Source organism: Erythrolamprus reginae, chromosome Z (assembly GCF_031021105.1).
Source record: "Erythrolamprus reginae isolate rEryReg1 chromosome Z, rEryReg1.hap1, whole genome shotgun sequence".
NCBI classification, from domain to species: domain Eukaryota; kingdom Metazoa; phylum Chordata; class Lepidosauria; order Squamata; family Dipsadidae; genus Erythrolamprus; species Erythrolamprus reginae.
Window position 1 is genome coordinate 145,540,734 of NC_091963.1, and position 14,118 is coordinate 145,554,851.

At 37.0% G+C, this 14,118-nt stretch overlaps 2 protein-coding genes across 2 annotated transcripts in view; one reads left to right on the forward strand and one right to left on the reverse strand.

The window, feature by feature from the left end:
- LOC139154299 (uncharacterized) overlaps positions 1-14,118 on the forward strand; it is a 1,065,525-nt gene that overhangs the window by 435,917 nt on the left and 615,490 nt on the right. The window lies entirely within an intron of this gene.
- LOC139153503 (vomeronasal type-2 receptor 26-like) lies at positions 1,165-13,658 on the reverse strand. Its single transcript, XM_070727510.1, has 6 exons — positions 13,510-13,658; positions 11,049-11,340; positions 9,781-10,644; positions 4,443-4,670; positions 2,194-2,320; positions 1,165-2,063 (listed from the first exon to the last, which is right to left on the reverse strand). Exons 1-6 carry the CDS (start codon positions 13,587-13,589, stop codon positions 1,165-1,167), a joined length of 2,490 nt encoding a protein of 829 aa, XP_070583611.1. The 5' UTR covers positions 13,590-13,658.

Consider the following 14,118-nt stretch of genomic DNA (forward strand, 5'->3'; position numbering starts at 1 on the left):
ATCCCTTCCTCTTTCTCCTTTTAAACCTGCTTCCCCTTCCCTCTCTCCTTCTCTTCACTATTTCCATTTCTGCCCTCTCTCCTAACTCTCATCTCCCCTCTTTTCTTCTTTCCACCTCTTCCTCTTTCTTTCTTTCTTTCTTTCTTCTTTTTACACCTCTCTTATTTTCCTCCTTCCTTTGCTGTACTTTCTCCAATTTAATAATATAATTTTAATCATTATTTTATCACTCCCTGTCAATATTTCATCTAATTCTGAATTTCCCATCATAAATCCATCTTGTTTTAAGTTAATAATATTTGGATGTACAAGTGCTTCCATTGTTGAAAGCCACACTAGTGTTTCCATGTATTTTTTTACTTTTACACACACTTTTAACAAAGTATTTCTTAAACAATTCTTCTGAAAATATGAATGTATTTGGTTTTTTACATATCATAAAAAAGCACGCCAACCTATCTGCAAATTGTGACATTCCAGAATCAATAATCTTACATTTCTCAGAAGATTCCATTTTTCAACCATGTTAATGCTGCTGCTTGACAGTATATTTCCCAATTAGGTATACCAAAACCACCTTTCAATCTTGCTTCCGGAAAAAGTTTAATTTTAATGCTTGCTTTTCTCCCTTGCCAAATGAATTTCCTTAATGTCATATTTAATTTTTCAAAAAAAAGAGGAAGAGAGGTCTCTAAATGGAATTGTTTGAACCAAAAAGAATAGGCTTAGCAATATATTCATTTTAATTATTGCTATTCTACCCATTAATGACATTTTTAAAGACCACAAAGGTGAAGATGGCGACCAAGGCAGATGCCTAACCACTTTACTGGAGAATAGCTACAGGGAAAATAGCAAATATCCTAGGAATAGAGACAGGAGAAGAAGCAACTCATCTAAGAAAACAGAATTTGACTGAGTCCTAATAATTAATAAAATAATAATCAGGGTCAAGGACTAGCAGAACCATACTTCCTTACACAGCATTTGTCTTTCTTTTTTTCAGAAATATTTTTACACAAATCTTTCCTTGACCCCCCCCCCCAACAAAAAAAATGTTCCCACAACCATATATATGGTTCTTACAGGCTGCATTCTTTCTATTTCCTTTTTTCCCAGCAATTTCTCTGAGCCAGAAATATTACATTATGTACTAATTATATACTAATTTCTCTTTGTGAGTTGCTCCCTGTGGTTGAGGTCAGGCCGGAAAACAATGATGTAGCACTTTGGCAGGAATATGCATCCCAGTAATCCAGCACTGGAGGACAAGATGGAGAAGACTTCCACAGCTACCATGGCTTTTCCTTTTGTGCTCAGATAGGCTGGAAAGAAAGAGATCCACACACTGCAGAAGGCCAACATGCTGAAGGTGATGAACTTGGCTTCATTAAAGCTGTTGGGCAATTTACGGGCAAGAAAAGCCACAATAAAGCTGGCAATGGCCAAGACACCCATGTAGCCCAATACACAGTAGAAGAAGAAAGCTGACCCCTCATTGCATTGTAAAATCATTTTTTGGAACTCTGAACGCATGTCCAACTCAGGGAATGGAGGAAATGTCGACAACCAAAAAATACAGATACATACCTGGAAGAGAGAGCAAGAAATAACAATAAAAAATGCCAATCTTTTTCCCACCCATCTCCTCATCTGTGATCCTGGTTTAGTGGCCATGAAAGCCACAACCACAGTGATAGTTTTGGCCAGTACACTAGAAATAGCCACTGAGAAAGTGATGCCAAAAATTGGTTGTCGGAGAAGGCACATTATTTGGCCAGGCTGGCTGATAAAGAACAAAGAGGAGAGAGAACAGAGCAGAAGAGAGACAAGGAGTGTGTAGGTTAAGGACCTGTTATTGGCTTTGACAATAGGAGTATCCCTGTGCTTAAAAAAAGTTCCAAGTACCAAAGATGTGAGAAAGAATAAACCAAGAGCTGCTGAGGTTAAACCAATTCCTAATGATTCTTCAAATGTTAGAAACACTATGGGTTTCAGGATACAGCCTTTCTTTTCTTTATTTGGATAATGATCTTCTGAACATTGAAAACAGTTATCCATATCTGGAATAAAAATCAAGGAATTTGTCATCTAGGCATTCCAAATTATTGAAAATCAGATATTTTTCTGAAACTGTATAGTTTGATAAGGTTTGCTTAAGGCTAATGGCATGTGGTAGAATTTTTGCCCTACCATTTTGATTTGAAATCTTCCCTTCAGGACATGGAACACAGTCATAGCAGCAGAACTGATTTCCCTCAATCCCTTTTTTCCAGGATCCAGGAAAACAAGGTTCATTACATTGAGAAAATGGAAGAACCTGATGATAAATATGAAAACGTTTTGAAAAGGAGAGTTTTAAAAAAAAGTTTCTGAGTTTTCTCCTTAATTGGGTAACATGATTATTCACTTCCCAAAAAGATACAGTAATTGTATTATTATCATTATTTTAATTAGACCTCTATGCCACCCTTCTCAAAGTGACTCAGGGTGGCATACAACATAATGAAAACAATATCTATGAAGAAATTTAATTATTGTTTAAAAAATAAAATTGTAAAAAAACCCACCATATGCAGTCATTCCCATTGATTCAATTCAATCATTCACAACATTGGCTAGAGACAATCTCATCTCTCATGGCCTGTATGCCTGCTGGCAGAGGTAGGTCTTTAGAGCTTTACAAAAGACAAGGATAGAGGAGGTGGCATGTATCTCTGGGGGAAGTTCATTCCAGAGCCACAGAGCAGCCGCAGAGTAGACTCTTCCCCTAGGCCCCTCCAGATGATATTGTCTGGCTGACAGCACTTGAAGAAGTCTGATTCTGTGGGACCTAACAGCTTGCTGGGGTGCATGAGGCAAAAAACGGTCCTTTAGGTAATCTGGTCCTAAGCCGTGTAGGCAGTGGTGGGATACTGCCCAGACGGGGGGGGGGATGCAGTGGGATAGTGAAAATGGAGCTCCACCCCAGAGTCCCTAATTTGCACTGAAAGATGTTGAAAAAAAAATGCAGGGCATCCTGCATAAGTCATGCTCACTATAGTAGTAAAACTTTTGGTAGCCCTTCACTGCATGTAGGGTTTTATAGGTCATAACTAGCACTTTGAATTGGGCCTGGAGACCAATTGGCAACCAGTGCAGCTCATAGAGTGATGTTGAGATGTAAGCAGATCTTGGGAGCCCCCAATAGCTTGTGTGGCTGCATTATGCACAATTTGCAGTCTCCAAACACTCTTCAAAGGCAGCCCCATGTAGAGAACATTGCAGTAATTGAACCTTGAAGGCATGGGTGACTGTGAGTGAACTGACTCCCTGTCCAAATAAAGCTTCAACTGGCACGCAGGGCATACCCATGCGAATACTCCCCTTGCCACAGCCAAGAGATGGTCTTCTAAGCTCAGCTGTGAATCGAGGAGGTTGCCCATGTTATGGACCCTCTCTAAGGGGCATAGAGACTTTCCCTCAGAGTGATGGACAGACAGATAGAAGTGTCCCAGTGAGGCAAAACCCACATCCACTCCATCTTGTCGAGGTTGAGTATGAGCTTATTAATGCTCATCCAGATCCTGATAGCCTCCAGACACTGGCACATTACCTCCACTGCTTCACTGAGTTGACATGGAATAGAGATGCATAGCTGGGTATCATCAGCATACTGATGGTAACTCACCCTATGCTGTTGGATGATCTCACCCAGTGGTTTTATGTAGATATTAAACAGCAACAGTGAAAGGGCCGACCCCTGAGAAACTCCACAAGGGAGGGACCTAGGAATCAACCTCTGGCCACCTGCCAACACCTAATGTGACCAGCCAGAGAGGAAGGAGGCAAACCACCACAAAATGGTGCCTCGGATCCCCAACCCCTCCAGCCAGTGCAGAAGGATACTATGGTTGATGGTATCAAAAGCTGCTGAGAGGTCAAGAAGCACCAGGACAGTGGATTGACCCCATCCCGGGCCCAGCAGAGATCATCCATTAATGCAACCAAAGCAGTTTCAGTGCTGTAGCCAGGCCTGAATTTAACAACTTCATCAACAACTAAAAGGAGAAAAGCTCCTGTCTGAAGAGCAGAGTGAATAAATAATTACACATGGTTACAATCTCATAGAACCATGCCCTAGAAATCTTCCTGATTTCAAGTGGAAATAGCCACCAAATATGCAATCCTATTTTATTCCTATTTTATAGGAATAAAAGAGGGAGGGGTTTAAAAACAATATAATAGAGAAGAGAAATTTTATTTCCAAATTTTATTCACTCATTCTTCCCATTCTTAGAATATTGTAATATCATATTTGTCAATTTGAGGAATCATTGACCAACCACAACATTTGAAAGAAGTTTATTGTTTAATTTTTAAATAATAGAAATTAGATTTCTAAAGAGACTATGTTCAACATGGGATCATAAAGGATTACGGTGAAATCAATAATTTGATACCTGGTTAAAAGCTGGGTGCCAGAAAATTAGATCTTCATCAACAAATAATTCATTTCCTTTTGGAGCTTGTAGATCCATTTCTCCAACTCTAGCTCTCTGAAAGGATCTGTTTGGAAAAGCGATCAAGTTGGTGATGTCGAATCCACCTGTTGTTTCCCCTTTCTCATTCAGAAACATTCTTTCCTTGGCTGAATTGTTAAAAGAAATGCCTCGAAGAAATGGATGGAGCTACTTGAAAAGGAATAAAAGAGAGAGGGGTTTAAAAACAATATAATAAAGAAGAGAAAATCATTTCCAAGTTTCATTCACTCATTCTTCCCATTCTTAGAATATTTATAAGATTAATAATCTTAGAAATTTAATATTGCATGATAATTTCTATAGTATATGTTTAATTTGATATTTATATAAGAAAAAGTAGGAATTAACCGAAAGATAATGAAAAAACGACTTTGGAATTTTGTAATTCTTTAAATTATGGTTTACATTTACAACTATCTCCACCTAGAACACATCTATAATCTTATCTCATTGATAGAAAACTCTTTGACATTTTGTGATCTGACTAATGACCTTTGGCCAAATTTTAGAATTTGTGAATCACGCATTCCTCCATAGAAAGATGCAAGAAGTTATTATTGCAAACATAATTCATGATTCATATTATGGAAAAGGGGGGACATGATCGAAACATTTAAATATATTAAAGGGTTAAATAAGGTTCAGGAGGGAAGTGTTTTTAATAGGAAAGTGAACACAAGAACAAGGGGACACAATCTGAAGTTAGTTGGGGGAAAGATCAAAAGCAACATGAGAAAATATTATTTTACTGAAAGAGTAGTAGATCCTTGGAACAAACTTCCAGCAGACGTGGTAGATAAATCCACAGTAACTGAATTTAAACATGCCTGGGATAAACATATATCCATCCTAAGATAAAATACAGAAAATAGTATAAGGGCAGACTAGATGGACCATGAGGTCTTTTTCTGCCGTCAGACTTCTATGTTTCTATGTTTCTATCTAAGAAGTATCATTTTCATACAGAGAGAAAGTTCATTTTGTTCCCTGTGAAAGATTCACAAGTCACATAGAAAGTTCTTGAAGAGCTGATTTTTTTTGAAGTGTAATCTAAATTATCATTTCAATTAACTCTTATTGTATAAGGTCTGATACTAAAAAATGTGTAGTAACATATAAACCATAATTCATATAGTAGCTTCGCAATGATCAGAATAACAACATAAACTTTTTTTCTGTATCTATTTCAGACAGAATAGTATATCAGAGTCAGAAGACCTGTTGGTCTTCTCAACCAACACTATGCTCAAGGAGGAGACCCTAGGCCAGTGATGGTGAACCTTTTTTCCCTCGGGTGCCAAAAGAGCGTGCGTGCGCAGTATTGCACATGTGTGAGTGCCACATCCATAATTCAATGCTTGGGGAGGGCAAAAACAGCTTCCCCCACGTCCTTGAGGCCCTCTGGAGACCAAAAATGGCCTGTTTCCCAACTTATGATTAGCCCAGTAGGCTTGTGTTTTGCCTTCCCTGGGCTCCAAAGACGTACCTGGAGCTGGGGAAGTGTAAAAACGCTCCTCCCAGGCACTTTGGACGCGAAAAATGCCCTCCTAGTGCAAACCAAAAATCAGCTGGCCGGCACACATGTTCACCTTGAAGCTAACCTAGGGCTATAGCTCACGTGCCAGCAGATATGGCTCCATGTGCCACCTGTGGCACCTGTGCCATAGGTTCACCATCACTGCTCTAGGCTATTTAAGATAGGTGGCTTCCCTTATCTTCCTAAAAATATCCAATGTTGGAGCATCCAAAACTTCAAAACTATTACACTACAAGCTGTTACCCTCCTCTCCTCTCCCCTCCCTTTCTTCTTTCCTCCTCATCCTCATCCTCCTCTTTCTCTTCTCTTCTATTGTTCTTTTATTGTAATAAATCTCGGGATGGTCTTCCAGAAATCTTGATTAATCACTTATTTAGTGTCTCTTTTTTTCTTCTATCTCTTCACATTTTTCACTCATTAATATATTCCATTTTTAATGTATATTTGTCTAGTATAACTTTTTTATGTTTCTTGTTTCCTCCCCTCTTCCATTTCAAGTGTCAGATAAGTATCTTCTTTATTTTATTTTTCTGGTAACATACTCAATAAGAATATTACTGGTCATAATTCTATCTTACATTTTAACATTTTTTTCTAACCACATTTGTATTTTAGTCCAGTAATGTCGTGGTTCTGTGCATGTCCACCACATATGATAATAAGATTCTGGAATTTAATGGCACTTCCAACATTGTAGTGACTTAATTTTAAACATTGTTGCTATTTTCTCAGGTGACAATTGTCTTCTATAAAATATTTTAAATAATTTTTCTTTATTTGCTATTGCCTTTGTTAATTTGTAATACCTTCCCCTTAGCTGTTGCCATTTTTCTCATTCCATTCAATTATACAACCAAAGTTTCTTGCCCAAGCTATCATTATTTCTTTCACCGCTTCTTCCATTTTTATCTGTAGCAAGTAGTTCTATTTTTTTTCACCTGTTCCTATCAGTATCTCATACAGTTTTGATTTCTCAAAATTAAAACATTACATTTATTAATAAAAATCCATTACTTCAACAATTTTAGCACTGCAACTTGATAATAAATCTCCCAGTTCGTAGACCGAGCGAGCCCCTTCTAAGTCTTGTATCCTGCAACATATTAACATATTATTCTTGCTTTCTTCCTTTGCCATATATATTTCCATATGATTTTATTCAATCATTCAAAGTATTTTTTCTCCAGTTTTATCAGTATTGTCTGGAATAAAAATAAAATTCTTGGCAAAATATTCATTTCAATTAAAGCTTTTCTTCCCATTATTGCTAATTCTAGGTTTTTCCTCTTCTCTAAGTCAATCTCAATTTGATTTCTCAATTTATATTGATTATCTTTTTATTGTTGAACATATGGCTGATAATTGGATATCCAGAGATTTAACTGTCTTGACTATTTGTATGTGTAGCTGCTCCACTATTTTACTCCTGTGTTTTTCTATCACATTTTTTTTTACTATTCATCTTATTTTGCTCGTATTGATTTTCAGCCCCATAACTTCTCCATATTGCTCTATGTGTCTCATTAATCTTGGGCCTGTTTCTACTGGGTCACCACCCTGAGTCAGTTGAGAAGGGCAGCATAAAAGTCTAATAAATGAATGAATGAATGAATGCATAAATAAATAAATCTTCCATAATAAAAACCAGATCATCCAGAAACTGCTTGTAATTTAAATTCTTCTTTTCTAAGTTTCATTTCTTTTATTCCCTCATCCTGTCTTATCTTTCTATTTAGAATCGCTAATGTTAGAATAAACAATAGTGGAGACAGTGGACATCCTTATATGGTACCTTTGCTAATATTCACTTTGTGTGTCATTTCACCATTGACTACAAGTTTAAGTGATTGATCTGTATATATAGTTTTTACCGCATTTTCAAACTTTTCCCCAAAACCCATCATTTATAGCTGCTTATCATAAATTTCCAATTCACATTGCCAAAGGCCTTCTGTGTTTAAAAACAATTCTCCCATTTGTCTCTGGATGAGCTTCGTAATATTACAGAGTATTTAATATTGTTTGCCTATTGTCTCTTATCTGCCTTTTTGGTAAGTATCCAATTATTTATGGTTTTAGTTGCTCTAGTCACTCTTTTCTCTCTTTGTTCTTTTATCTCTTTAGCTGTCTCATTGCATATCTTGTATGAACTGTATAAATGTCATCAATTTCATGTAGTATCTTTTCTTTAGTCTCCTCCTCCTCTGATTATATCTCTGCGACTATTTCCGCCAAGTTTTCTCTTTTTTCTCCTTCCACTTTTCAAAATCTTAAGTAGAAGTCAGCCTTATCCATCTCTAAAGCCACTATGTCTGTTCCTGGTTCCTTCCATACGTATTCAGTCTTTGGTCCATCCCTTCCACTTTTTTTCAGCTATGTCAGTTTTTTCTTCCACTTTCTGCACTTTTTGTCCAATGTTTCCCATTGTTTATCTTCTCATTTCCTACTTTTACTTCTTTTTGATCTTCATGTAATATAATCCTCATAAATCCAAAAGAAAAATAATTTCCAGTAATACGAATAAAAGGATAAGAATAAAATTACCACAGAGTAAAATTTCGTAAACTTGAAATATAGAAATTAAAAGGCAAAGTTAAAAGCAAATATATTCATTCAGTCCTAGACAATGTTCCCTCTAACGCACGCAGCATGCTGGGGCACAGGCAAAAACCAAGCTCAGCCCAGAGTTTTCCATTCCAGCACGATGGAGCCGGCACCAGTGTTCCCTCTAATTTTTTGGGGGAGGTGGGCGGAAAAGTATAGTGTCTGAGCGGCAGTCCCTTCAGGACTGGGCGGCACAGAATAAATAAATAAATAAACAAACAAACAAACAAACAAATAAAAAACCCACCCTGTTTTGCCTCAGAGAATTTCAAAATAAAATACTGTACTGTGTGTCTATAACAGTGAGCTCATAATAGGGCAACTCTATCAATATCAAAATGCCACTTAAATAGTTGATCTAGTTTCAAACTAGATTTTGATTTTCTTTCTCTCTTCCTTACTCCCATTCTTTTTCTTTCTCTTTTCCTTCCTCTCTTTTTTTCTATCTGTTTCTCTCTCTTCCTCTCTTCCTCTCTCTCTCCTTCCCTCTCACTCTTTCCCTCTCAGCTTCTGGGCAGGTTTGGAAAACTCTGAGTTGATGATGATTTTTAAGTGAGCGATTTCTCACTGCTCAGCTTAGAGGGAACTATGGCCGGCACCCAATGGGCTCTAAGCCCCACCCGGCTCCTCCAGCTCTGTCGCTTCACGCTGCTTCCCCGGGTGGCCTTGACATCAGCGGGTCCCTGTGCCACGGGGGGAGCACGTACAAGCCCCTTGCCTCCACAACCTCCTCTTCCAGCACCCTGCTGCCTGAGCCTGTTTACAAGGGACTGGTGGAAGAACAGATGTCGCTTTTGCTCTTTTTTTTGCCTACCTTTAGCAAAAGCGACATAAATAAATAAATAAATAAATAAATAAATAAATAGACATACAGACAGACAGATAGGCAGATAGATAGATGATAAATAAATAAATAAATAAATAAATAAATAGAAACTCTGAAACATGGCTTGAATTCAGCACTTTTCTCCAGAGAATTCAGGAGTTCTGTGCTACTTTGATGGTAGCCACAACTCTTCTTTCTAGATTTTTTTTCTCATGCTTCATTCCACATGCAGAAAACAGTAAGACTTTCCACAACGGGATCACAATATAATTTTAAATCAAAGGGAATACCTTCCAAGTCTGGAGATGTGCAAGGTCAAGACTTTTACACCTCATAATTTTTTTCCTATTGAAATGCAGTGTATGTAGATCCTGCAGAGCATGAGCCACAGCATAAACAGCATTGTAGATGCTGTAGCTTTGACCAGTCATTTCCATTTCAAAAATAGGTCCAGGAAGATCCTCCAGCTTCATCTGCCTGGTGCACTGCTTACTATATATTTCTTGTAATTCTAGCTTTAGAAGTGAACAATCAAATGCTTGTTCCCAAACATCCTGCAGAAACCCATCTTTGGGTACTGAAAGAGGGTTTATAGTCTGAAGAAATTCTTTGAATCCTGCAACTTCTCTTGAATGAACAGTAAAGGAAATAGCCCCATGGAACATATGGAGATCCCAACTGACTTGAAATCCAGATAATATGAAATCAATCTGTGCAGTCATGATCCACACCCTTCTAAATAATGCAGTTTCCTTGCTTTCAGGATCTATCATAAATGTGACAAATCTCAGCCACATAATTGTCAATGATTCTCCATAGACCAAAAAAGTATTGGCTCGGCCATTTATCCAATTCATGGTAATTCTAGTGATTTGTTGATATACTTCTGGAAAGTCTTCCACGTGAATTAATTGTGAAAGCCTTTCTATGAATGATGAGCAGATTCCATTATCTGAAAGTAAGGGCTCCATTTTCTGTAAGAAATTTTCTCCATTGTCATTATCAACAGCAAATATCCCAATCCATGTCCACCTAAAATGATGAAGCAGTTGGATAATCCCAATGTACTGATGGCCCTCTTTGGGAACCATGTAATAAAGTGAAGAGAGTTTATTGGCCTCAAAATTCTCTTGGGGTAATGAGCCAAATGTCAGCTAAAAGAAAGTGGAGTAGTATTCCCTTGAGTTGTTTAATAAAATCTGATTGTCTAGTTTTTATATAAAAATATATACAAGGAATGAATTATCTTCATGAAATTCTTTTAAGTATAGATATGGAAAGGAATTTATTGGAATTATTTCAAACACATATAATTAATCAATTATTCTGATAGAAATAATGAATATTACATTCACATCTTTTGTCAGGTATGAAATTTCTGTGGATATTCACTTTCTGTATTTCACATTTTACTTTCAAAATTATGCTAACTAACCTTAAGTCAGGGAGAACATCTAAATACAAACCTAAGCTTTAACTTTAATGGTTCTTAATTAATAGAAAAGAACATCCAGAACATAATATAATGCTTTTCCCCTTTGGCCCTTTTACAACTTACTTGTGGAATTTTGAAGAATCCTGAAATTTCAGCAATATGAGATGATGTGACAAAATCCAGTCCCCCAATGATAGCCATGAGATTCTTCTCAGTATCACACTTGTAGTTAGGGACAAATTCCTGGGATTTGAAAAGCATATCCAGAGTGGTGCGATAGGTCATCCTTGCATGAAGATAACTGTCATAGATGTGAAATCCAAGAGTGATGTTAGATAAGATCTGGAGATCCTCATTGATCTCTTTCACAGCATAAACCAAGGAAAGGATGTGTTGATGAAATTTGATGATTACACTGCAAATATTTTAAATGCCAAAATTGACAAATTAAGTTGACAATTGTCATCATTTCTGTGTGAATAACAAAGTTTTTTGACAGTAGTAAAAATATAATCACTTTTGTAATGTACAATAATTTCTACAGAAGATCCTTGGTGCTCTCTGATCTTGCTTTCTTTCTTGCAAATATTTCACTACCCAAAATAGATGACATCATCACTGCCAGAAACTGAGGATGTTATCTAGTTTGGATAATGAAATGCCTGCAAGAAACAACACATTACAGAGAACCCTAAGGGCCCCTTATTTTTATTCTGGACTAAAATATTCTCCTTTATTGGTAAATTTTACAAATTTCAAACTTATTTTATACAGACTTTCCATGACCTCCAACAAATATGTACTGCAATAATTACAAGTAGAGACTGTTTTCAAAGTACTGTATTTATTTTCTATGTTTTTAGAAAATAATGGATTCTGCGGGAATCCCATATTTTTTAAAGAATTTAGAATAACTTTGTAACTTTGAATGTATCTAATTTAATTAACTTTAATTTAATTTAATTTTAATTTAATTTAATTTTAAAACAGTATAAAACTTATTAATAAAAACATTCCTACTTCTAGGCCGGAGCTAGATGCTATTACTCAATGCCCAAGGCCTCCTGGAAGAGCCAGGTTTTTAAGACTTTCCAGAAGGCCAGGAGAGTGGGGATGGTGCGAATCTCCGGAGGTATTTGGCTCCAGTGAAGGCCTTCCCTGGTGGTCCCATCAATCAAATGGGACCTGGAGAAGGTCAACCCTGTGAGGCAGGAGACGGTCCTGTAAATAATATGTCCCTAAGCAATGTAGGGCTTTATAGGTAATAACTAACAGCTTAAATTTTGTCTGGAGACTGATCGGCAGCCAGGGTAACTCATGGAGCATTGGTGCTATATGGGTGCAGTGAGGCAAACCCACAATTATTAATCGTAGTCTCCAAACACTCTTTAACAGTAGCCCCATGTAGAATGCATTGCAATAGTTGAACTGCAAGGTGATAAAGGTGTGAGTGACTGTGAGAAAATTCCTGGTCCAAATAGGGCTTCAACTAGTGGAACAGGCAGACCTGGGCAAAGGTCCCCTTAGCCAAAGTCGAGATATGTTGTTCTAATCTCAGCTATGGATCTAGGAAGACCCCCAGATTGTGGATCCATTCTGAGGGGGTTAAGATCCTCCCAAGTCAAGGCTGGACAGATGGAACAGTCCTTGGGGGGCAATACTCACAGCCACTCAGTCTTGTCAGAGTTAAGCTTGAATCTGTTAACTCCCATCCAGACCCTCACAGTCTCCAGGCACCGGCACATCTTTTCCACTGCTTCACTGAATTGACATGGGGTGGAGATGTACCAGCTGAGTGCCATCAGCATACTGCTGGAACCTCACCGGGGGAAGTAAGAGGAGAACCACCATAATACAATGCCTCCCATTCCCTCTCCCTCCAGAATGTACACTACATTACAATGAAATTGGCATACATTAAAATGAAATTTTGTTACATACTGCCCTTAAACGGTCACAATCTCTAATATACACTATATAAACATTACAAAATAAATAAATAATAAATACAAATTTATGTACATACCTACATATATTATATGACACAGAAAAACAATACAATCTAGTTCAGATGTATACATGTACATGGTGAAAAAATGTTTGACTACTAAGCATATAGTGCTTATAAACAATATCCTGAATAACAAGAAGCCAGCTTCACAGCTTTCTTTAACACTCTCTGAACGGACTTTCTATCTGAGGCACTGCTGCCACCAGACAAAACAGTGATGCACTTTGTTAAGGTGCTCCCAATTTTGCCTCTGTAAAAATTGTGCCACTCCATGTATGTTTTGTGAGGAGAGATAATGTCAAATCTTTCTAAAAGTTATCTTTGCTTCAGTAGATGTTCAAATAGACACTGCTTGATCTGGAATCTTGTTCATTTTATGTGAAAGACTCTAAAATAATGTAAAGAGGTTTATTTCTGCTTTCATAACATGAGACATTTGAAAGAAAGAATTGATTATATTGTAAACCTTGCATTTGTGCACAATCTAGGTAACCTTAGAGAAAAAAAATTGATTATATTGTAAACCTTGCATTTGTGCACAATCTAGGTAACCTTAGAGAAAAAAAAACTTACGTTGGTATGTTATAAAGTTTTATAGAAGGGTTTTCATTAAATTTAATTTTAATCAAGTGGTAACCCATGTGAGATGTCATTCCACCAACAATGAAGTCACCAGGCTGGTACCACTCATGTGGAACAAGTAAAGCATCATTTGCATGGCATTTCAGAATAAATATTTTGTGTACCAAAAACACCACAAAAAACATATTCATCACTTTTTTATTGTGAAAATGTTTTCCCTTCCATCCTACTGATCAGAAAGTACACATAATTCAATATTTCATCTAAAGAGTGATCCTAAGTTTAGATCTGAGAATGCACATAATGAGAAAATCTTTTATTTTCTATTTGAAGAGCTCTGTGAGCACAAATTTGTCTTCTGAATTCCACCCAGTTTTGAACCATTACTCTGGCAGAAGAGAGAAGAGGGGAGAAACCCGAAGCAATGAATATGACAGAGCCATTATTGTCCTTGTACTAAAATTTCTGTGGTTCAAGTGTTTCTTTATATCCATGCGGTTACGTTGACTGTTTTTGAACATCATTTTCTTCTGGGCAGCCTTTTGTGTTTTGGCCTACATAAGGAAACATGGTGATTCCTATAGGAGATAATTATTTTGT

Excerpts from the sequence above, each read along its gene's own strand:
- LOC139153503 (XM_070727510.1), bottom strand. The coding sequence starts at position 13,589 with ATGACATCTCACATGGGTTACCACTTGATTAAAATTAAATTTAATGAA. Across the intron at positions 11,341-13,509 it reads AAACTTTATAACATACCAAC|TGTAATCATCAAATTTCATC; the intron begins GTAAGTTTTTTT and ends AAATATTTGCAG. Across the intron at positions 2,321-4,442 it reads GGCACCCAGCTTTTAACCAG|GTTCTTCCATTTTCTCAATG; the intron begins GTATCAAATTAT and ends ATTTATCATCAG.